Consider the following 21,894-nt stretch of genomic DNA (forward strand, 5'->3'; position numbering starts at 1 on the left):
GTGCCTCGCGGGGCGTGGAGAGAAGGGAGAAACGGCCGGCCCCTCAGCCGTTTCACCTAAGCTCATGCAGCGGGACGCCGGGTGAAAACCTCTCTATGCGATTAAGTCACGTCCATTCCAGCCGGTGGCACTGACACATGTGGCGCTCGGCTTAGGCGCGCGCAACCAACGGTTTTGGAAATCTCCGCGCAAGGCACCCGCCTCCAACGCTCCCACTCCGGCGGGCCCACCTGGGAGCTCGGCCGTCTCCCACCGGCATCCCGCGAGCCCTGCCGCGCAGCTCGCCCCAGCCCAGACGCGGACAGATGTTTACTGCTTAGAGCCCCGACCACTGGGGAGACGGAGCGACGGGCTCTGCGCACCGCGCGGCGCTGGCTGGGCTCTGGGGCTCCCGGTCCGGGTGCGAGCGGGCCGCGGGGGAGGGCGAAGGGATGGAAAGAGGAGGGAGGGAGTGGGTGGGCTAATGATGAAAAAGTCTCCTCCATCCCGGCTCCTTAATTAAATGCATGGAAAGAACCGAGGCGAGCACATCTGGTTTCAATCTGCAGCCCTTTGATGGCATCAAATGTTCTTTTCCTAGATCAGGGCTGGAAGTTCTGGGCTAACTGTGGCCGTTTGGAGCCCAGAAACCATTTACACACACTCGGACCCTTCTTTCTCTCCAGTCGAGCCTCTGGGCTACAGGAGAAAAAGGGAAAAAAAGAAAAAAGAAAAAAGAAAAAAAAAAGTTTAGTAATCAAGGGAGTGAGGGAATATGTGTGTATGTGTGTGTGTGTTTAACGAACATAAAACGCCACAAAAAAACACTTAATATTTTACTTACCAGTCATATAGTAACTCATTTCTAATGAGACTATTAAAGCTGTACCAAATTCCAACAGGTCATGAAAAAATCGCTCAACACCTCTCTGTCGTCTGTCGAGCTAGGGCTCAGCATTAGAACGACAAAGCATTATCCGTAGACTTAGATGGGGGTTCGTCCACCCCTTTCCGTCCTTCCTCCCTCCTCCACCCCCAGGGCAGCCGGACTGTACCCTGAACCTCCGCTGGAGCCTCCGCCCGCAGCTGGCTCTAGGAGTGCCCCTGCTTCCTCCGCATCTGGGCAGCGCGACCCTCTCGGCTTAGCGTCGTAGCCTGGGGAAGCGACCTTGGCCGCGCCAAAGAGGTTACGAAATTGGCCAGCGTGGGGGGAAGGGGAGCAATTATGACAAACTCCTAGAGTCCTTTCTTCCAGCTAAATAAATATGTAAATTTCCTACTGCCTGGCCCCGGGATTCCTAGCGGCGCGGAAAGACTCGAATCGATTCAGTGCCTTCTAGATCTCCCCCAACCTGCCTTCAGTCCACGGAGGAAGCGTGGGAGAGCCTTCCATTATGATCACTCCTGTCATTTTATTACATTATTTAATAGGCTGCCTCTACAGGGCCAAATGTAGCCTTAATATGCTTGCTGTCTCCCTTGTTCTCAGACGCTCTTCCAGCCCCACCACCCAAAAATTGTTAGAACAGCAGGAAACGTTAAAAAAAAAAAAAAAAAGGCAGAGGGAGAAGAAAATTTGATTGAGATAGTTGTGGATTTTTTCCAACAAGTTTCCCCGCAGCTGTTATCAAAACATGCAAATGAGATTTTCCAACAGGATCTTAAACAAATCTGGAGGAGTTAATGCCGAAGCAAAATAATCAGCCCGTTTGAAGTGACTATGGGTTTCAGTTTGTCTTTTCTCCCCGTGATACTATTGCAGGGGAATGATAATTAGACCTTTACTTAAAAAATCCGAAGGGGCTCTCTCGCTTTCTTTTCCCTCCCTTTTCTCCCCCCTCCTCCCTCTCTCCCTCTCTCGCTCCCTCCCTCTCTCCTTCTTTCTTGCTCAGAAGTTGGCAAAGGGGGTTTTCTTAATCAGACTGTTTTTTTGGTCCGAGGGAAAGGAGGAAGAAGGAGATTGTGATGGAGAAAAGGGGTCTGTAAAACGTCAGGCACCGCACAAAGGCTTTGCCACGTAATTACAGGCTCCTATTAAGTCGAGATCTGCCCTCCCAGGGGTCTCCAATTTTCTTGTATTCCCTACAAAGCCTCCTCTGCATGCCAGTTTGTGCCTTTTGAAGTGCCAGAGAGCTTCTTGATCCAACTGAGAAGGAAAAAGGAGCTCAGCAAGAAGAGGGGGAGAGGGAGAAGGGAACGGGGAAACCCACCACCCTCCTTCGGACTCTTGGAGCCCTTTTTTTTTTTTTTTCCTTACGAAAAGTAAAGTGAGAATCCTGCTCTCCAATACATCTGCAAGACATCACCCTCTCCTCCTGAAACTTTAGTCACTCCTGAGAATCCACAGGAGTGCAGAGAGGGGGAACACGTTTTCTTGAAGATGTTTTAAAGCTGGAACAAGCCTTCTTCTGTTGGTGCTTGAACTCTTGCCTGGGAATAACTTTTTTAACCTTAAAAAAAAAAAACCACTTTGATTCTTCTCTCCCACCCCTTCTTCTCTGTTCTTCTGTTTGCCTAACTCCCCCGCCCCGCTGGCCTCCCCTTTCCTCTCTCCCCCTTATTATTATTTTTAGTGTGTGCGCGTGGACGCTTTTGGAGAGCTGGAAGGGATTTTTTTCTCCTGACTTGCACATAGGGTGACTTTTAATTTTATTTTTTGGTGTGGATTATCTCTTTGGACCCCGCCGGACTTGGCCTCAGGAAAGCAACCGAGGCTGTCGAAGGCTGCTACGCTCTGCTCTACACAAGGGGGTCCCCCGCCCTCTTTCCACTTTTTTTTTTTGTTCTTCCCCTCCTTCTCTCTCTCTCTCTCTCTCCCTCTCTCTCTCTCTCTCTCTCGCTCCACTCCCCCCCTCTCTTCCCCACTCTTCTCCTCTCCCCCCTCGCGCCCACAGCGTTTGGTGTTGATTCGAGCGGGAAGAGGGGGGTGGGTGGGATCGGAGGGGGAGACCATGACCTCCAGCTACGGGCACGTTCTGGAGCGGCAACCGGCGCTGGGCGGCCGCTTGGACAGCCCGGGCAACCTCGACACCCTGCAGGCGAAAAAGAACTTCTCCGTCAGTCACCTGCTAGACCTGGAGGAAGCCGGGGACATGGTGGCGGCGCAGGCGGACGAGAGCGTGGGCGAGGCCGGCCGGAGCCTACTGGAGTCGCCGGGACTCACCAGCGGCAGCGACACCCCGCAACAGGACAGTGAGTGAGGGGCGCATGCCCGCGGGGGTGTGTGTCCCGGGTCGAGGGCGGGGGTCCGGGCTGGGCGGCTGGAGCCCGCCTGGGGCCAGGGGGAGAAAGTCAGGAACCAGGAGAGGTTGGTGGCAGTGGCCGGAGGAATGGCCGGTCACAGACAGAGGGAAAAGGATGAGAAAAGGAGGGCTCCGCGGAGGACGGAGCCAGGGCGGACGCTGGAGGGAGGCCCTGCGGTTGGGGTCAGGGACTCTGCCCGCCGCAGACTCTCGCCGAAGCCGACTGCGCTGCCTCTCCGTCCCGAACGAGTGCGGCTGCCAGATCTTCCCGCTTGCGGGGCGACGGGGCTGGGCTGGAAAAGGGTCCCAGAGCGGTGCAAATTCGGGGAGCTCGCCTTGTTTCGGAAGGCATTGGGTTAAAGATGCTGAGTCGAGTCCGGAGGGCTTCTCCCGGGCGGCGTAAGCGGGTTGGAGGGCAGACGGGACAGAGGTGGCGGAGGGCACCGCGTAAATCGAGCTAGACCCGCGCCGCTCTGGCTGCGCACCGCGCGCGGGCTCCGAAGGCCGGGTGTGCCGGAGAGGCGGCGCCGGAGCGCCCGGCTAGAAAGCCGGATCCGCTCTCTGTCCCCGGCTGTTGCGGACACCTGCATAAAGGTTTGAGACCTCCGGTAGAATGAAAGGCCTGAATGACACGGGAAGACTCAGGCGAAGCAAAGGTAGTGTCCTTTAGGGGTGAAACCCGAGCTGCCGCCCCGCATGAGCCCGCACGGGAGAGATGCGCTGGGGAAGCGCGGAGCGCTGTGTCGCATTGAAGGAGCTCTCCCTACTGGCCCCCAAATTTCCAGAAAAGTCCAGGTATAGTCTCCCTTCCGCAACCTACCTGATTGGTATCGCGCCCCCAAGGAAATCTCACCTCGCGTTATTAGCTGTACCTCAAAAAACGTGACTCGGAGTGTATCCATACGTCCTGGAGTCTATAACAGACCTGTCACCTGCCTCATCCCAGGTGACGTGGGGTTGGATATTTCCTACACAAGGTTGCTAGAGTCAGAACTTGGCTGGAAGTTTTTAAATGAGGCTGATCCCTTTCCATGCCATTATTTGCTGACTGCTATTTCGTCTTGGAACTTGGAGACTGTGGAACCAGGGGGTCCACTGGAATTCTGTGATTTTCAAAAAACAGTGCCAAGGTCAGACTCTCAGAAAACAGATAGCAAAGCAAATGGGACTTAGAAACAGCTGGAAGCAAGGCCTGTGCAAAGTGGTGGGAGGGCCAAGCTGAAACAGGCCGCAGGGAGAGCCCATCTCTACCGCAGGCCGCCTGCTGCTTGCCCTGCATCCTTGGTCCAGGCCTGGGCTCCCCTTAGAGCTTATTAGCCAAAAGCAAACTGGGGCAGATCCACCCTACTACGCGCAGAGGCAGAGGGTGATGGGGAGTCTGACCTGGCCTGACACTAGGGAAAAACTGGGCAACTCTGAGGAGTGAAGACCCGTGTCCCCAAGTCCCCGATAATGGCTAGGCGCAGAGGCCTCCTTGTTGAGGTTACTGGTGCTTTCTGGGGAGCTGCTCAGGCCCAGCACAGGCAGGCAGCATGAGTCAACCACCGAAGGCGTAGGCACTTGTAGCTCAAGAAAATGCACTGTGAAATCATATTATTTTAAAACACTTTACTAGGGAATATTTAAACATACAAAGAGTAGGCAGAATAGGATTATGAATTTCCATATGCCTATTACCCAGCTTCACTAATTCTGCAAATTCTGCCGTTTTTTGTTTTGCCATGGCTAATTATTAATCACAACGTTTATCACTATTCGGAGAACTGAAGGCTGGAGCCACAACAGAAAACAATATTGTGAAGAAACTGCTGTATAGAAAATCAGGGTGCGGCAAGGGAGGCCAGCCAGGGTTGCTTTGCCCCAAAAGCAAGCGGAGGACTGTGTAAAGCAGGCCCAGGGTCAGTGGCCACAGCAAGCCCAGGGCCCACGCAGGGCAGGTCTGGAGAGATGCTGACGGTTCCTGTCGTTTGACTTTAAGTGGACACAAAGAGAGGGGAGTTCGGGTTCATGGAGGCCTCCTAGTGGGTACAGAGCAAGACCGGGCTGAGGCGCCCAGCTGGGAAGCACCCCCAAGCTGAGGCGAGGCCGCAGTGGTGGGGAGGCAGCCCAGGGATGGCTCTTTCAAGACCCAGGCCTGGCGCAGCTGAGGCTGCGTTGAGCACGTGACAACCGCGGGGCGGTTGGCGACAGGCAAAGGGCAGCAGGAGGAGTTGGGGACCGTTTGTCCTGAGGGAAAAAGGGATGACACCTGTGGGAACCTGCCTGCTTGATACTTGAGCACATCACAGAGTTTCTAGTAGTAAGGAGGCCTAGTGGGGAGTGACCCCAGAAAGGAAACAGATTCTGGGGGAGAGGGTGTTTGAGGAAGAATGGTAGACAAACAGTTCCAGAAGGAGGTCACAGAATGCAGAGCGAGGTGATGGGGATGAGCTGATGGACACCTGGGGCTGAGAAAGTAGCCGAGAAAAAACACACACCCAACCCCCCCCCCCGCCCCCCCCACACACACACGCCACAGGCCTTGCTTTCTGGAGATGACCAGGGCCTATCCTTCTAACAAATAGTAGTTGCTTTTAGAAGCAAAGTTTCCTCAACCTCCTTCCCCATCTCTGGGATGAGAATAAGAGGGTTTGGTAAGTTGAGTGGTAGCAAGTGTCCAGGAGGACCCTTGTCCTTAGTCTTGGGCCCCAACCAGGAGATGCCAAGGAAGCTGTCATGAGCTACCTGGAAGTCAGGACTAGTGGAGTCCTGCTGGCCTCCAGTCCACTGTGGGCAGTGAGGGTCAGACTGTGAATCAGAGAAGAGAGGAGCCTCCAGGCAGGGGGGTTGGAGCTAGGCTGCCAGCCGCGAGAGACAGAGGAGGGCACCAAGAGTCAGGCGCTCTCAGCAGCCTGCTGGGAGTCTACTCCAGAGTGCGAACTCCTAAGCTCCTTTGGAGAGACGAGGAACATTTAAAAGACACCTTTTCCTCTTAGAGCTATATAGAAACAGGTCCTTCCTAAACTTTCTGTTCAGCTGAAAGAAGTAAAACAGACTCCACTTACACTTGCAATATTAGATCACTAATACTGCAGATTTTTCTGAATTACAAACTGGAGACCCGTCTTAGCAAAGAGGGGCCAAGTACTGTCCAAAGTGAAGGCTTCCCGCTGATCTCCTGCACTCCACACCACAATTCTGTCCCCCCCTCCCCTGTTTTTTTATTCACTCCACTTTCCTCTCTGTTGAAGGATTTCTTTCTCCTTTGACTGATACTCCCAGCCTAGTAAATTTCTCAAACTTCTCGGTTCAAATATCTTAAGTGTTTAAAGAAACGGTTCTTTAACACGGTTAGAAATCCAGTGGCTAATGGGGGCGTGTGGAGTGAGAAGGGGGTGGTGGTAGAACAGGGGTAGTCAGGGAGAGGAAAGAGAAACAGGTCATAAAAATAGGCAGACCTACTTCTAGGAGGACGGTGCATCCCGCTGTCATTTCTTAATCTGAACTTCTGCAAACCCTTAAAAAAAAAAAGCGCCTGCCTTCCACGTTCCCAACCTCTAAATTAGTGAAACCAGATTGTCCTAATAAGACCTTTTGTTGGAAACACATGTAGTCATAAAAAGGTAGACGGAAAGTCAATTAGACACGCGTGCACACTAGCACACATTCACAAGGCTGTTCTAAGTGTGCACCGGGCGCAGCTGGACCGCGGGCCACGGCGGGATGCAAATGCAGAACAGCGGCGCGGGGAAATCGATTTGTCACAAAGGGAGAGGTGTAAACGCGGCGCGAAGGAATCACCCGCCCAATGCGCCTGCCACATTCCCGGGGGCCCATCTCTGCCGACTCCTGTAGGCCAGAGAAACGCCCAGGAGAGCGGGACCGTTCTCCAGGGCGCTCCCTGCTTGGAATTCATATCGGAACATCAACTCCTCTGGAGTCTCAATATCTGCAACACCTACAGCGCCAAGAAATTTTCCTATGCGGCACCACCCTGGGGCCCTGGAGCCGGTGCCGCCACTCTGAATTTGGGCCTCGATTCAGGCGAGGGGAGCGAACGAAATATACCGTTTTAAGCGTAGCCTGGAATTTTTTTCTCTTTAAAGGAGGCAGTGAAATCCAGGATCAAGGGAGGTCACTGAGTCCCCAAGGTTGAATGTCAAGTCCAGAAAAGAGGTTGTGAATTCTGTTTACCTTACGTGCAAGAAGCAAGGGGCTGAATGGCCTCCTCTTACCATTTCGGAGAAATTGACCGTCTAGTGACTCCCTCCCGCTTTGGAGCGAAGGGCGCTTGGAGTTTGAAGCTTCGGGGAGGGGAGCCTCTAAAGTCCGAGGCCTCGGCTGCCAATACTCCCTGGGGCTCCAGATCCCCCAGGTCTAGAAGACAGTGAGTCACTGGCTCCACAGTTCACTTCACTGAGGAGGCCCTGCCCAAGTCTCCGGAGCGCCTTTCCCGCACCTGGGGCGTCGCGCAAACCTGCATTTTTGCTCGGCGACCTTAACCTTCCCCGGGCAAGCTCAGGTCAGAGTGTAGGGGCGTCTGGCGAGGAGCAGTAGGTCACACGGGTCCCTGCAGTTCCTTCGTCTTCCCAGGGGCGTCATTTTAGATTTTACAACACGAGTAAATAAATCATCTCCAAACCAACAAGATGTCACCCCCCTCCCGCCCCCTGCGAAAACCCCCCAGCAATTTCAGAGCCAAGATCTTCCTACTCCACTGTCTCAGATCAGCTCAGATCCGAATTTTGAACGCCGCTCCGGTCAGCGGCTACCTCCGGGAACCTTTTTCGGTTTTAAATGACATCTATAGATTTTCAACGATGAGGATCCCTAGACCCATTTGATTTTTCTTTTAAAAGATGTGTTTCTTTTACAGTTCCTCTCTCATATCCTGTTTACCTGCTCCCTCCTTCAGCAGGGCCGACAGTCAAAGCAGACCTCCAGCTCTTGGAGAACCCCTCTCCTTCGCGGGGGCGCCAGGGACACGGGTACGAGGAAGTTGCAAATCCGTGCGCGCCTGTGCGTGCGCGGCGAACCCCGCGTGCCTCTCGCTCCTGGCGGTGCGGACTTTCAATGGCTCTGAGAATATGTATTTATTTTTTACCCTTTAGGAGAGATGGAGTCAGCAAAAGCCATAAGAAGTACAATTTTTAGGAATCGGGGGAGTGTATTTGTAGAAAAGGATATAAGGCTTTTTTTTTTTTTTTTGTCCCCCTGAGAGTGGATAAGGGGCCAACTCCCTGTTGCCACTTCGTGTCCAAACATTTACAGAACTACCTGTGATTGCGGGCCATTGTAATCCGATTGGACGCTCTTGTCGAATTCCGGGTTTTAACTTGATGCGGGGCGAGTGCCACTCTCATAGTTTTGGTACACTTTAACTCCCTTTTCAACAATTCAAAGGAGATGCATATGTCAACAGCGTTATTATTTATCCACAAGAATTTAGATTCTTGTAAAATCAAATAGTTTGGTGAGCAGGCTAACAGCACTCAGTTAAAAACCAACCATCTCAAAAAGTAATAATAATATCAACAAACTGCCACGAACTCCTTTTCTCTAAATGCTGTTTGTTATTAAATCAGTAAATGCGGAGAAACATTGCTGAGACGTCTGAGGAGGGACAGTCATCGGTGTTTCAGGGTCAGTGGGTTTGTTTTCCAAACAAACGTAAGTTTTTGAGTAAGGAGTCTCCACCGTGGTCTGAATATTAGTAGATTCTTGGCATTGTCATTTGTCTAATTTAGTGAGGCAGCCTCAAGGAAGTAGTCGTACAGAGAATTATGGCCTATCAATTTTAGGTTTAAGACAAAAAAAAAAAAAACCCCCACTACATTTCACTTGTCCTGGAAGCACTTTTCTTGATGAAAAAATATCTGGGAAGCCGATTACAGGGGCAAGCAACTTCAGGGGAGGGGAGGGGAACAAAGGCACAAATGGTGGTGGGTTGGGGAAATTTTATGAAAGAAAATAAAGAAAACACGTCAGAACAAATCAATCACAAACACAAGTGACTTCTCAGAAGAGTCTGAGTGCAACTAGAATCAAGGATTCTGCTGTTCCCGGAGTTCTCAAATACAGGAATTTATATAGGTCTGAGTTAGGACCAGAATGCAGTTCTCGGGCACTGGATAGCTGTCGCTTTGCTGCACCACGTAATGAGGGAGCTCTAATTCCCAAGAACTTTGGGCCTCATTTTTGCCATTATTGATTTCCCCAGACTCAGCTCCAAATGAGGAATGCATTTGAAAAATGTGTATTAATTTGAATCCCCAAGACCCGAGTTATAAGAAAGAACAAGGACAGGTCCTCTGGTTCCTATTTTGTCTACTTTCAGGGAGTTATTTGCAAGCGATTGGAAATGCTCTTAACTGCCGGATGAGGAGAGACTATACCGAAACTCTCGTGCAGGAGTGGCGGTCGCACCCGGCCAGAACTGCAGGCTCTCTTCGACGCTCATCTATTTGGGGGAAGAGGGGCGGGAGACGTGGGGGAGGGAGTAGATTGGGCGAGGGAGAATTAATTCAGTAATTCAGTGAAGAATTTTAACTTGTAAAATAGAGACACAGTATCTTAGATTTTAATGTTCTCCATCTCTGCTGGCCGGGACGAAGATGCGAAAACCGCCACCCCACCTCCGCCCTTTTCCTCCCAGTTCCAGGGGCGCTGGGGCGCAGCTCTCGGCGAGGTGGAACGCACTCGCGAGCCTTGCCAGACGCACCTCTCCTTGCTGTCTCTCGCCGAAAGGGGGCGCATTCCTCCCAGGTCGGGGCTGGAACTTAACCCCGGCCCTCAAAAACCCTTGGACTCCCGCAGGAGAGAGAGACGTGCTGGAAGACCTCTCTACACAAGTAGCAAAAGATGGGAAATATCCATAGCGTGAAGTCACTGCGGGGACTGCGTAAATATACGCTACACATGCGTTTTAACGGAAACATGGAAACAGCTGGTAGGCTTTGTGCCTTCCTCTACTTTGAAATGAGGGTGGTCAGTATTCCAGGGTTAGCAGGCAGGGACGGGAGGAGAGTGGGACTAGATGACCCTGGATAGGTGGGTGCTAGGGCTGATGCCTGGGTTCCAATGGGAAGGAGAAGATTTGTCCTTATGGAGGTGGGTGAGACATTTCTGTAGATGAACTCCAAGTATTTAAAGAAAGAGGGGCAGTTCTGAGAGACGGAGAGCTGGCAGTAGTAGTGAGATGCTGCAAAACTGCCACAGAAACCCTCATAGTACCTGAAGTCCTTGGATAGGGCAGAGCATTGGCCACCTTAGAGTTAGGCCCTAGGGTTAGGGTAAGCCTCTTCCCCTCAAAGGAAGAGCAATAGCTGCCCCCGCCGTCTTTTGAGTGCCTGCAACTTGGGCACTCACAACCATTTCCAACCCCTGAATCTGACTCCTGGCCTCCACTGATCCTCCCTTTTTGGGCAAGAGTTTCAAGAGACTTACAGGACAGATGAGGATACACCCTTGTACATCTTGGGATCTTCTACTTCTCTCTTGGTCTGTTTCTCACCCTGACATTGGAGGGTCAACAGGACAAGGCAATGCTGGGAACAACAAACGGACAGAATGAATATTTTGTCTTCTTAGCATCGATGGTAGTTTATACATACCTTCCAAGATAATCTTGAGCTTGGGTGTTCACTAGAAACAGAAGCATGAGGCCAGAACTGGAAGGGAAATTGCTTTCCCACAAACGTTTGTCTGAGAGTAAGAACATTCACCCCATTCACTTAATTTCTCATCATCAGTCATGTCATTATATTTTAAGGGACCTCGCAGTGCTGGAAGGTGGTGTAGTTATAAATAAGCATAAAAACAGATGGGTACTCTTCCAGTGCTCTGAATATACATGCGGAGGCCAAATCTCTTCAAAGATGATTGAGATATACAACTTAAAGGCCAAGGGGCTCAACTCAATCAAAATTTGAGCCAGGAAATGCTAAGTTCAATCAGCTTGACTATGGGCAAAGTGAAAGGCCTAGCCAGCACTTCAGATATATACAGAGAACATGTTTTCTCAAGTTGCCGTTGTATTTATCTACACAAATTCATGGTAGTCTGCAAAGGTCTTGGTAGAACTGGCTTGGGTCTGTTGAGTGATAGGGAGTCAGTGTTCCGGCCTTCTGAGCTTGTCCACCATCCTTTTCTTCTTTGCATTCATTTCCTGTGCCCCAACTGGCTGTCCAAGATCTGTGTGCTGTGGAGAAAACTGATGCTAGAGGCCACAGAAGCCTCTTAAATGCTGTTCTAGAATCCTCAGAAAAGGAGAAGGCTTTTGATCAAAATATGTAATGTACTAGGTATTTTCATGTATTTGTCCTCTCTGATGATTCATTTTATAATAGCCGGTTAGAGACTTCTTGGGGATTGAGGTTTGGGAAACTGGTTACTATTCTGCTTCTTTTTCAAGTAACTCATAAATATATGAAGTTGAAAGTTCTAGTGGAAACAGGCATTGAATCTAACTCTTTATACCTGGACACTGACATACATCAACATTAATCCAAACTGGGAGGTGACACTAAATAATTATGTACATTGTGACTTTTCTTTCCATTTTCTACCAGTGCTACTTCCCTAAATACTGGTCTGGATTACAGCAGTCACACACCACTGGGACAGGTGCCATACTGTTGTCTGTGCTCAGTAAATGCTTATTAAGTGATAGAATGAGCTCCCTAAGTTTAGTGGATACCCTTTCTAACCTAGCATAAGTACTAAGCCCCCTCCCCTCCTCTTCCCACTCTAAACCCTTTGCCTTGGAGATCTCCTCTAGGCTCACCATTTTAGTAACCATCTATATACTAATGACTCCCAGGATATAACTTCAAGGCCCCCCCCTTGGAGCTGCAGATCTATATATGCATCTACCTATTGGACATTTCCATTTGAACAGCACAAAATGCTTCAACCTCAAAAACAACCTAAACATGGCACTAATGAGCTCCTTTTCCCAGTCTGATCCTCTCATAACTTTTTCTGTTTTCCTGTATCAAAACATGTGGGTGCAACACTCAGAAACTTCAGACTCATCCTTGACTCCTTCCTTTATGCCTCTGTCCAATCCAACTCCAAATCCCAACAATTTTACCTTCTAAAATCACTTGGATGCATGTCCTTTTTAAATCTTTACGATATCTCACCTGCACTGCTAAGCCAGCCTCCTAACTAATTGGGTCTGCCTGCATCCATGCTTGTCCTCCTCTATGTGTACATGATGGCAGAGTGGATATAACAGATCTTCAAAGAATATTGGTTGAATGAATGAGTGAATGCTAGTGCATTTTTTACAAATATATTTTTTAAAAAATCGTGGCTCTCCTCTTCTTTAGAATTCACAATTACTTTTCATTCTTTTCTATCTTAAGACCAAATTTTGTCCTGTTTTTTTTTTTTTAAATCACTCTTTACAATCTATATTTTTATCTCTGCCCCAGCAACCTGCTCATTCACACACACATGCTGATTCGAACCATTCCCCTACTTTTCACTAGTATGCCAGTTAGGCTAGTACATGTGCTCTAGTCTCTTTTCTGCGTCTTTGATTCTGATCTGGAATGTACTTGCTCCATGCCTCTTTTTTGCAAACCCACCCATGCTACCTTTCAAGGTTCTGCTTCCATCACCTCCTTGTGACATCTTCTTTGTCTGCTTCTTTTAGACCAAGCAAATCCCTTTTCTCAATGCTTACTGTAGAAATAATCAGTTCCTCTACAGGTATTGCTTAATTCTTTTCTAAATGTTTTAAATTGTTAATTTACCTTGAGAATTTTCTTAAGATTAGAGACTTTTTTGGGCGGGGTTTATTCCACAGGTGTAGTAAGCAAATATATCAAATAGATAATTTTAGGGAGGTATTGTACGATTCTTCTGTTTATGCAATCTCTAATGCAAGTAATTTTTAAAATATGAGTAATACCAAAGTGCAATACATGCTTATTTTAGAAAATGTATTATTTTACATTAAAAAGTTTAAGTGGGAAAGTCAACTAAATTTCACCACCCTGAGGTAGACACAGGTAACAGTTAGATGTTAAAGTATTTCTTTTTTATTTTTTACACAATGTTTGTATTAACATTTTTTTTTTATAAATTTATTTATTTTTATTTTTGGCTGCGTTGAGTCTTCTTTGCTGCGCGCGGGCTTTCTCTAGTTGCGGCGAGCGGGGGCTACTCTTCGTTGTGGTGTGCGGGCTTCTCATTGCGGTGGCTTCTCTTGTTGTGGAGCGTGGCCTTCAGTAGTTGTGACGCGTGGGCTCAGTAGTTGTGGCTCACGGGCTCTAGAGCGCAAGCTCAGTAGTTGTGGCACACGGGCTTAATTGCTCCACGGCATTTGGGATCTTCCCAGACCAGGGTTTGTACCTGTGTCCCCTGCATTGGTAGGCGGATTCTTAACCACTGCGCCACCAGGGAAGCCCATGTACAACATTCGTGATGGCTGATTTTTCTTAATTTTTCAAAGACTGTGTTTCCGCCAAATTAAGAAAACACACACACGTTGAACCCACTTGCTTTCATCAGAAAAGTTAAACAAACACACAAACAACAAACAAAAGTTCTCCAAGGATGATGAGAGCTGTGACATCACAGTTATTTCCCAGCGTTCTCAAGTTCCAGTGGGTACATTTCCAGCAGTAAAGACCTTCAGAGTAAACAGTTTCTTTTTCTTTTCTGCTTGTTCTAGCTGGGAACCTTCCCTAGACATGAGCACATGTCTCCTTTTGAAATTGGAAAAGCCTGCCTAATACCTAAAGGACATTCCAAGACCACAGTTGGAGAGTTACTGCTCAAAAAAAATCATTTTTGCATGATTTAGTAAGAAAAGTGCCACAAAGCAAGTTGAGAAGAAAATATCTTAAGGGACTGAAAATTTTCTATTATTGTAGATCCCTGGATCTTGAATTTTCTTTTATTAAATGTTTTAAGACTCATACATGCTTTTGTAGAAAAAAGAGGAGGAAAATGACATATATTTCCCTGTACCCTGTAGAGTGATGATTGGGTTGGATAGCAACATATTCCAGGACACGGTAGTGTGTTCTGACAGAAGACGAAGCACTTAGAAAAATCAAAGACAATGCATTTATCCAGATATGAAAGTCTGCAGTCCCCCAGCCCTTATTTAAAGTGATAATTGCAGAGAAAATATAAATTGTTATTATGAAGTCTATGTAAAAATCATTCCCAGGCAAAATGATGCTGAAACATTTGCCTGATGAATGCAAATATTTTCTTTAGGGAAAGTATTAACAAGTGATATAACATCATGCAGAACAAAATTTTAAAATTATGAATTAGATATAGCTAAATAATTAATCCTTCTCTTTCTCATGAAAAAGGGGGAAACAGGGAGAGTAATCATCATTTTTGAGGATTAAAAATCACTCTTCCCCAATAAAAGTTTCTGCAGTTTCCCACATTGCCTAGTTTTAAAGGAGGAAAGAAGGAGAACCACCCAGAGAGCTCTTTGCCTATAACCAGATGTGCTGTTCAGCTGCTCTAATCCTCAAGTTCGAGGGGAGAACACAGGATGAATCCTTAACACATTTAAGAAATAAAACGTAGTTTGGTTCATTAATCATGAAACTGAAATCTGCAGTTTCGCTACATATATTTCAAAGGCTGAATCCCTTTTGACAAGAGAAGAAGAAAATAATATTACTGCATGTTTGACTGTTATTGAGTCTGTTCTAGCTTCCCTCAGGGAAGAAGAGACTTTTCCGCGTGTGATCATTTTTTACTCAGAATATATGAAGTGTTATTTAAATTTATGTATTTTTTCCCTTACCCTAACATTCTTCTTTCTCAGGGTGATGAGAATATCTGTTGTCTGCACTGTTTTGGATTTTTCTTTTTTGTGTGTGTGTGTGTGTTTGAAGATTCAGGGCTACCTTGAACAGCCAGGAAATTCCAGCTGTGCTTGGGTAGGCCTTAAAAGTACAATTGTTTAAACTGAATTAATATACTCAGGCTGCTGGTTTGCTTAATTCTTTTCCCTTATTACTTGTATAAATTGATGACTTACTTGTCTTAAAGGATTAATAACATTAATAATAGGAATGATAAAGTGAGATAAAATGTGAAACTGCTTCACAAACTCTAAGAACATGTGCCACTGCTATTATGTTTTATAAAGGCAATTCTAAGAAGCAGGTAGGGGTAGCATAATTATTTTTATTTTACAGATAAGAAAACTGTGGCTTGGAGAATTTTAGTGAGCTACTGTTGAGTGACTTAAATCTTGATCAGGAATCTCTTCTGATCCCATTTTAATTTTTTTCATTGTATCCCACCACCTTTGATGTCAACCAGATTCTTCTAGATACATTATTATCTAGAGAAACAACACTGAGTTAGGAAGAGGGACCCCAGCATGCCACTTCATGACACACTGCCATGCTGCACAAATCTCTTTTAATTCCTCTGGCTCTTATTCTTCGTTATAAACTGGGCATATAACTTCATTATAAACTGTGCCTATCTTCCTCATGGGAATGTAGCAGGCCAAAAAGATATTGCATTTGTGAAAATATTTGAGAAATAAAGGGCTAAATTTATGTACATTAGTATACCATAAGGAATCAAATGGAGGCTTTTCTAAATTAAGTTATCAAATAAAGATCAAAAACAAGAATGTATTTCAATACATTTATATCCAGTTCTCAAAAGCAAGAATACTTAATTTAGATTTAGGGGCACTAGGAGGTTCAAAGCATTTTACTTTGTTTTTAGACAAATCCATGTTAAATGATAGGTCTGCAATTTACTTACTGGTTGACTTTAAACAAGTCTCTGGGTCTTGATTTTCTCATCTAAAAAACTGACACATTAATATCTATCACACAGGTTTATTGTTTGGAATGATGAGATGATGTAAACAAAGACCCTGAATGCTTGGCCTTTCCCTGTTCTCCAATTCTACAACCTCTCTGACAAGTTCAGGCTCAGTTATGTATTCAATATGGTTTCCCAATCCATGCTGGAGGTCATTTAATGTCACTGAAATTAGGAATATTCCCATCCTCCAAAAGTCACAGTCTTACAGCATGTCACTTACCAAGTGACCTGGGAGACATCCATTTTTGATCTACAGTTCAGAGCTGATGCCTTAGGATTTTTAATGACACTCCTAAGACCACACCATAAGTTCCTGGCAGAGCCAGGAGTCTGGCTCAGATGTTCCTGACTACGGTCATCTCTTTCAGGCCACCCTCCCCTTCTTTAGCATGAAACAGTATTGCACATCTTTTTAAACTTTGAGATGGGACCAACCTTTCATATTTCCACGTGCTTCATCCATCACTGCAGACTTTATTGTGACTGAAGAAGACAAACACCCAACCCCAATTTAGACACTGAATTTAATGGAGAATATATGACATATGCTTAGGCTACCAGCTGTCAAGACTTCTTATCCCAGACCTGACACAGCCAGTAAGTTTCCAGGAAACCAATCATGTTAAATTTTCTCTGTAGTACAATATCTCTAACATAGCACTGTCATACCACCACTCCTCTGAGATTTCTGTGGGTTTTACTTAATTTTTTTGTACATGAATAATACTAAGTTAAATGTGATTATATATAAAGTTGCCATTCTTTTGCCAACTTAGATTTCCTAACCAGTTGAGTAAGATAAACATTCTGTTCTCAGTTTGATACGTGACCTGCTTTCATATGTATGGCTTTGAAATCTGATAAACCTGGAAGACATACAGACTGCATTTCTATATCATGAAGCATCCAGGACTCTTTATTTTTTCTTTTTGCCAAGCAATTAACGATTAAATCTCCCTGGCATTTTTCTGTAATAGAACAGCATGGCTAATGCTTGTGCATGCGGAGAAAATGGGTCACTGTGGGTGAGGCACTTTGAAGACGGTTTATTGCAGGACGTGTGCTAGCTGTCTAGAGAAGCAGGGTACCATGTACCTTCTGCACATGATAGATGAGAGGCAGATCATCTCTTAAACATGCTCAGTGGGTATTAGTCAGAGATTAGGAGCACAGCTTTGTTGGGAATATCAGTTCCGACATATGGAAAAGTGTTTGTGTGTTTGCTAAAAATGCTTTGTGCGCTTTACAGTGTTACGTAGTCTCTAATTGGGGGTGTAGATAACCGGGTTACTGCTTTCCTTTAGGGAACATGGAGTCCTTCCTCATCCAGGAAAATTATCCTTTGGTCCTTATATTCTTCCTTTCTTTCTCCTATGTACATCTCTCCCATGTGCAGTTCATTTCTAATGATTTAGAGAAAGAGGATAAAGAGAAATAACAGATAATCTGATTCTTTCTCTAATGCCCTTGCAATCTAATCCCGTGTATCTTAAAGTGTGGTCCCTAACTCACCCGCATGCATCAGAAAGAAGAGTCTTAAAATGCAGATTCCAAGGCCCCACCCACACCCAGTGAATCAGAATCTACCGGTCATGTGCATTCTAAATATCCTGGATGATTTTTATATACCGCAAAGTTTGAAAACACTGATGTACACCACTTTCTCTCATAGTAATTGGTATTGAATGATGTTTCTTTGTGACAGCCACTGTGTTTTATGTGTTCCATTGTTATTTAACTCTCCCTAAGTGTCAATCTTATCTTTTCAACCAGGTGTATAAAGTTTTGAAGACAAGGGCAGAGAGGCAGGTATTTTATAACTTCAGAGTGCTTATCACGGTGCTTTTCATATCGTAGATGGCTTAATAAAAAGCAGTTATTAAATAAATGAATGCATGAACAAAGTGGGAGATAAAAAGAGCACACATAAAGCACTCACTAGGTGCCTGGCACTGTTTTAAATGCTTCACGTAAAACAAAGAAAAACAGTTTGAGGCAATTATTGGGGGTTGTAAAAATCCTATGATAAATTTTCAGTGATTGTTATCTCAGCTCTTCTTCTAGAAGAAAAATGTTAAAGAAGGAGCAATCTATCACACAGATACTAATATTTGCAATTTCACTTTAGTTTTAAGTAAGTTTTAAGATGAAAGCATGCCACATTTAGGAAGTTATAGTTCAGTATTTTGTATAATTTTTTTTTTTTTACAAAGTCCTTCCTTTCTGATGGTTGATAAAGTACAGTTTTTCTAATATTTATGCAATTTTGTGTACTTACCTTCTACATGGTCTGAGAAAGCCAAGTTTTAATTTACCCTTTTTTCAGACATTGACTGTGGGAAGGTTGTATTTTGAAATTTCAACATAACTTTTCCAAGTTTGCCATGTTTAGAGACAAATTTATTCCATTAGTGGGCACATACATTAGCTTGGCACATACTAAAGTTACGTCTCAAATATCTCCTTTTAAGGTGTGTTCCAGGGCTTTTGCCCTAAATGGATTTTTCTGTTAAATATCAGGCTTTGCTTTTTTCTACTGAAGTATATCTAATTCATAGATTGCTGTTCAAAGAGTGTGGAGGAGATGTGGATAGCCTCTTAAATGACAGACCATTCAGTTAAAAAGCAACTGCATTTAGAAAGGCAGGGTTAGTGTGATTTTAGAGAGCTCAGAGGAAGAGAATAAGAAAGGAGGACCTTTGCAGAGATGAGAAGGGGCAAAAACCAAGGGGAAAGGCTTTCCTGGAGTCATATCTGCAACAGAGACCACTGCTGAGTTACAGGCCTCTAAGCTCATCTGGGATCCTTTGGTGACCTAAACTTTGCTCTAGTGGTTTATGACATCACTGGCACCCCCTTAGTGGAATTACAACTTCATAATTTACAGTTAGCTGTTGTTTATTTTATATTTAATCATTTGTGGAGCATACTGGCAGTATACTCAGGAGAACTATGTGGTCATGCTCCTGCAAATCTTGTTGTTGCATAATTAAGTACGTAAGAAGTAATTCACCCAGTGTCATAACATCCCATATTTCAGGTCTTGCAGATGCTGGCCTTGGTTGTGATTGTCCTGAAAGTTAGCCCTGCTGACTCACCTTCTCAATGAGTTTTTCTTTGGGCTGAACAGTTACCAAAGACAGCTGGGCTTCCTGGTTTAAATACAGTTTTCTAAGTAGCAAGCATAATGCTTCCACAGAAAGATAATCCTCTATGTGATATTAACTTCTATAATGTAACTGTTAAATGTGTTTCTATTCCTATTAACCCAAAAGAATGTAAAATGTATCCATGATATAACAAAGAAGGTTCTTGAGTTAGCAAAGGGAATTTGGATTAGTCTCTATATTTCTCTGTGTTTGGCCCTGCGGCTCAGAGATGATACCACTTATCTAATGTCTTTGGATCTTTCGATGGAGGAAGGGAGCTAAGGGAAAGAAATTAAGATTTATTGAGCACTCATCATGACCAGGTACTGTGCTGGGTGATTTATACTACTTAATACTGTTTAAATTTTCACAATAATGCTGAGTGGTAGATATTGTCATGCCCATTTTACAAATAGGGTTTTGAGACTCAGAAGGGGCTAAGCAACTTGCCTAAAGCCTCAGAGTTAATCCTGACAAAACCAGAACCTGTCTTGACCCCTCTGGTTACCCGTATTCTGTTATCCTATCACTTATCCTCCAGTGGCTAGAAGAGTGGAAGAAGATGATTGAGTTGAATGGCTTTTCTGTGACGTTTAGTCCGTGGAGCACGGGACTCCTGTAACTGTGGTACAGGACTGTTCACTGGGCTTACAAGTTAAAAAATGCAAATAGTCCTTTAGAAAATTACATTTTTGCAAAGAAAACCCCTCGTGTCACTGGATACTTCAATGACAGTTAAGCAGCAAAGTTGAGGTTAATTACAGGGCTCGGTGAACTTGACTGAAAAGGTGATCTGAAGATAGTACTAGAGAGGAGATTAGGAGAGCCAGAGAGCTTTCCTCAAGATAAGGACTTGATTTTGATCATGGCTCTGACCTTGAACATGCCACCCAGCCCCTCTGAGCTATAATCCTCTCAAATAGAAAGCATACCAGTATAGTTTTTACAAGTCCATTGAAGATTAAATCAGGTATATATGGATCTTCTTTACCTCATCTCACGAGTGGTACAAATCTTTTAAATTGTGTCAGGTCTAATACTGGATTAAAATATTGAAACAAAATGACGGGTCCAAAATTTCTGGTTATATTCTTTCCTGCTATGGAAATGATTTTTTTTTTTTTTTATAACAAAGAAGAGGGTTTTGTTTGAAAGAGTCAGTCTGATTTGGTTGTTTGGAATTGGAAATTCATTTTTCCAGATGCAATGTTATAAGTGGTGATTAGGGTCCCAGGAAGCCTCCAACAGACGAGTAAAAGTATGATATAGACGAACAGTAGTGATGATGGAGGCATCCAGAGGGTTGTGTCCTGGAAGGAAGTGTCTCAGGGGCTCAACAGTGAGGAGGAAAGGGATGACTTCTCCTCTTTACTGGTATAAGACCAGTGCTGGGAAAAATTTAGAACTGGATGAATTTTATCTCTGGCAGCCTTCTTTAGCACCTACCCCCTGACCACCAACGTATGCATTCAGCCCTTCTCTCCTGGTGCTCTCATGTCGTTTATGGTGTGGTCTCTTTGCCCGGTTTCTTTAAGAATGCCACTGAGGTTTTGGTGCCTCGACCATCCTTCTCACCCCTCTTCTTTCTTAGTTCCCAGTGATAAAGATAAACACACAGAACAGTAGTTTAATGGGAAATGATATACTGAATTTTCATCATCTGGACCAACACTCAATAAACCCCGGGCAGCCCAAGGCCCCATCTTCTGAGATTTGCTGATGAAACAAAGTTGGAGGCCTAAGTTTAAGTCTGTCATGATTGTGGAACAGACTCCCATTGCACTGTCTTTTCTGTTCCTCTCACTCATTTTCTCATGTTTGACAGCTATGTTTTGAGTACCTGCTGTGTGCCAGTCACTATCCTAGGTTTTGGAGATGAAGCAGTGAAAAAGACAAATTGTTTCTTCTCCTAAACCTTACATTCTCCTGGGAAAGAAAGGTGATAAACCTGTACATAAACGAACAACTAGATAAATGATTCAATTACACATGATGCTAAGTCCTATAAAGGAAATGAACAGGATTATATGAGCAAGGATATAATGAAAAGAAGGAGCTAACCGTGAGGAGATGGGAGTAAAGAGCCTCTCAGGCAGTGGGAATGAACAGCAAGTGCAAAGGCCCTGTGGCAGGTACAAACTTGATAGGTCCAAGGAACAGAAAGAAGGTCAGTGTGACTGGAAAATAACAAGTGATAGGAGTTTGGCAGATGAGATCATAGACATAGGTAGGGGCCAGGTGATAGTGACCTTGTCGGTCACAGTGAGGAGCTGGGCTTATATTCTACGTGTGATGGCGGTGGGAAGCCAGTGGAGAGATTTAAGCTGGGGAGTTTTGTAATCTGACTGATGAATTTAAAAGAACAGTATGACTGCTATATGGAAAATAGGTATTAGAGGGGAAAGGAGAAGCAATTAGGAGGTTATTGCAACAGGCCAGGTCGGGGGCGATGGTGTTTTGAACCAGCTGTATGGATGAAAAGCTGAGCAGCGGTGGCGGGCACCCAGACTGTGCTTACTATAGGGGCCTGGGAGGCTGATGGGAGCCAGCTGGCTTAGTAGATAAAAGAGGCCTTGCCTGGAGGACTGACCCCAGGTGCTTACTTTTCTTAGCCTCATCTTTTCTGTATTTCCTTACCCAGGTTTTCTCTCAAACTTGCAAGCCTTTTCTCAGGGAGCTCCCTGGAATCAGTTGACAAAGAAGAG

At 45.4% G+C, this 21,894-nt stretch overlaps 1 protein-coding gene across 2 annotated transcripts in view; it reads left to right on the forward strand.

Moving 5' to 3' along the window:
• Positions 1–1,884: 1,884 nt before the first annotated feature.
• Positions 1,885–21,894, forward strand: part of PRRX1 (paired related homeobox 1) — a 72,399-nt gene continuing 52,389 nt past the window's right edge. The window contains exon 1 of one of the 2 annotated variants that reach the window (XM_036856561.1): positions 1,885–3,171. In XM_036856561.1, the coding sequence (XP_036712456.1) occupies positions 2,931–3,171 (241 nt within the window). In that variant the 5' untranslated portion in view covers positions 1,885–2,930. The remainder of the gene's footprint in view (positions 3,172–21,894) is intronic. The other variant, XM_036856568.1, reaches the window with a different exon arrangement.

This window comes from Balaenoptera musculus, chromosome 1, assembly GCF_009873245.2.
Source record: "Balaenoptera musculus isolate JJ_BM4_2016_0621 chromosome 1, mBalMus1.pri.v3, whole genome shotgun sequence".
NCBI lineage: Eukaryota > Metazoa > Chordata > Mammalia > Artiodactyla > Balaenopteridae > Balaenoptera > Balaenoptera musculus.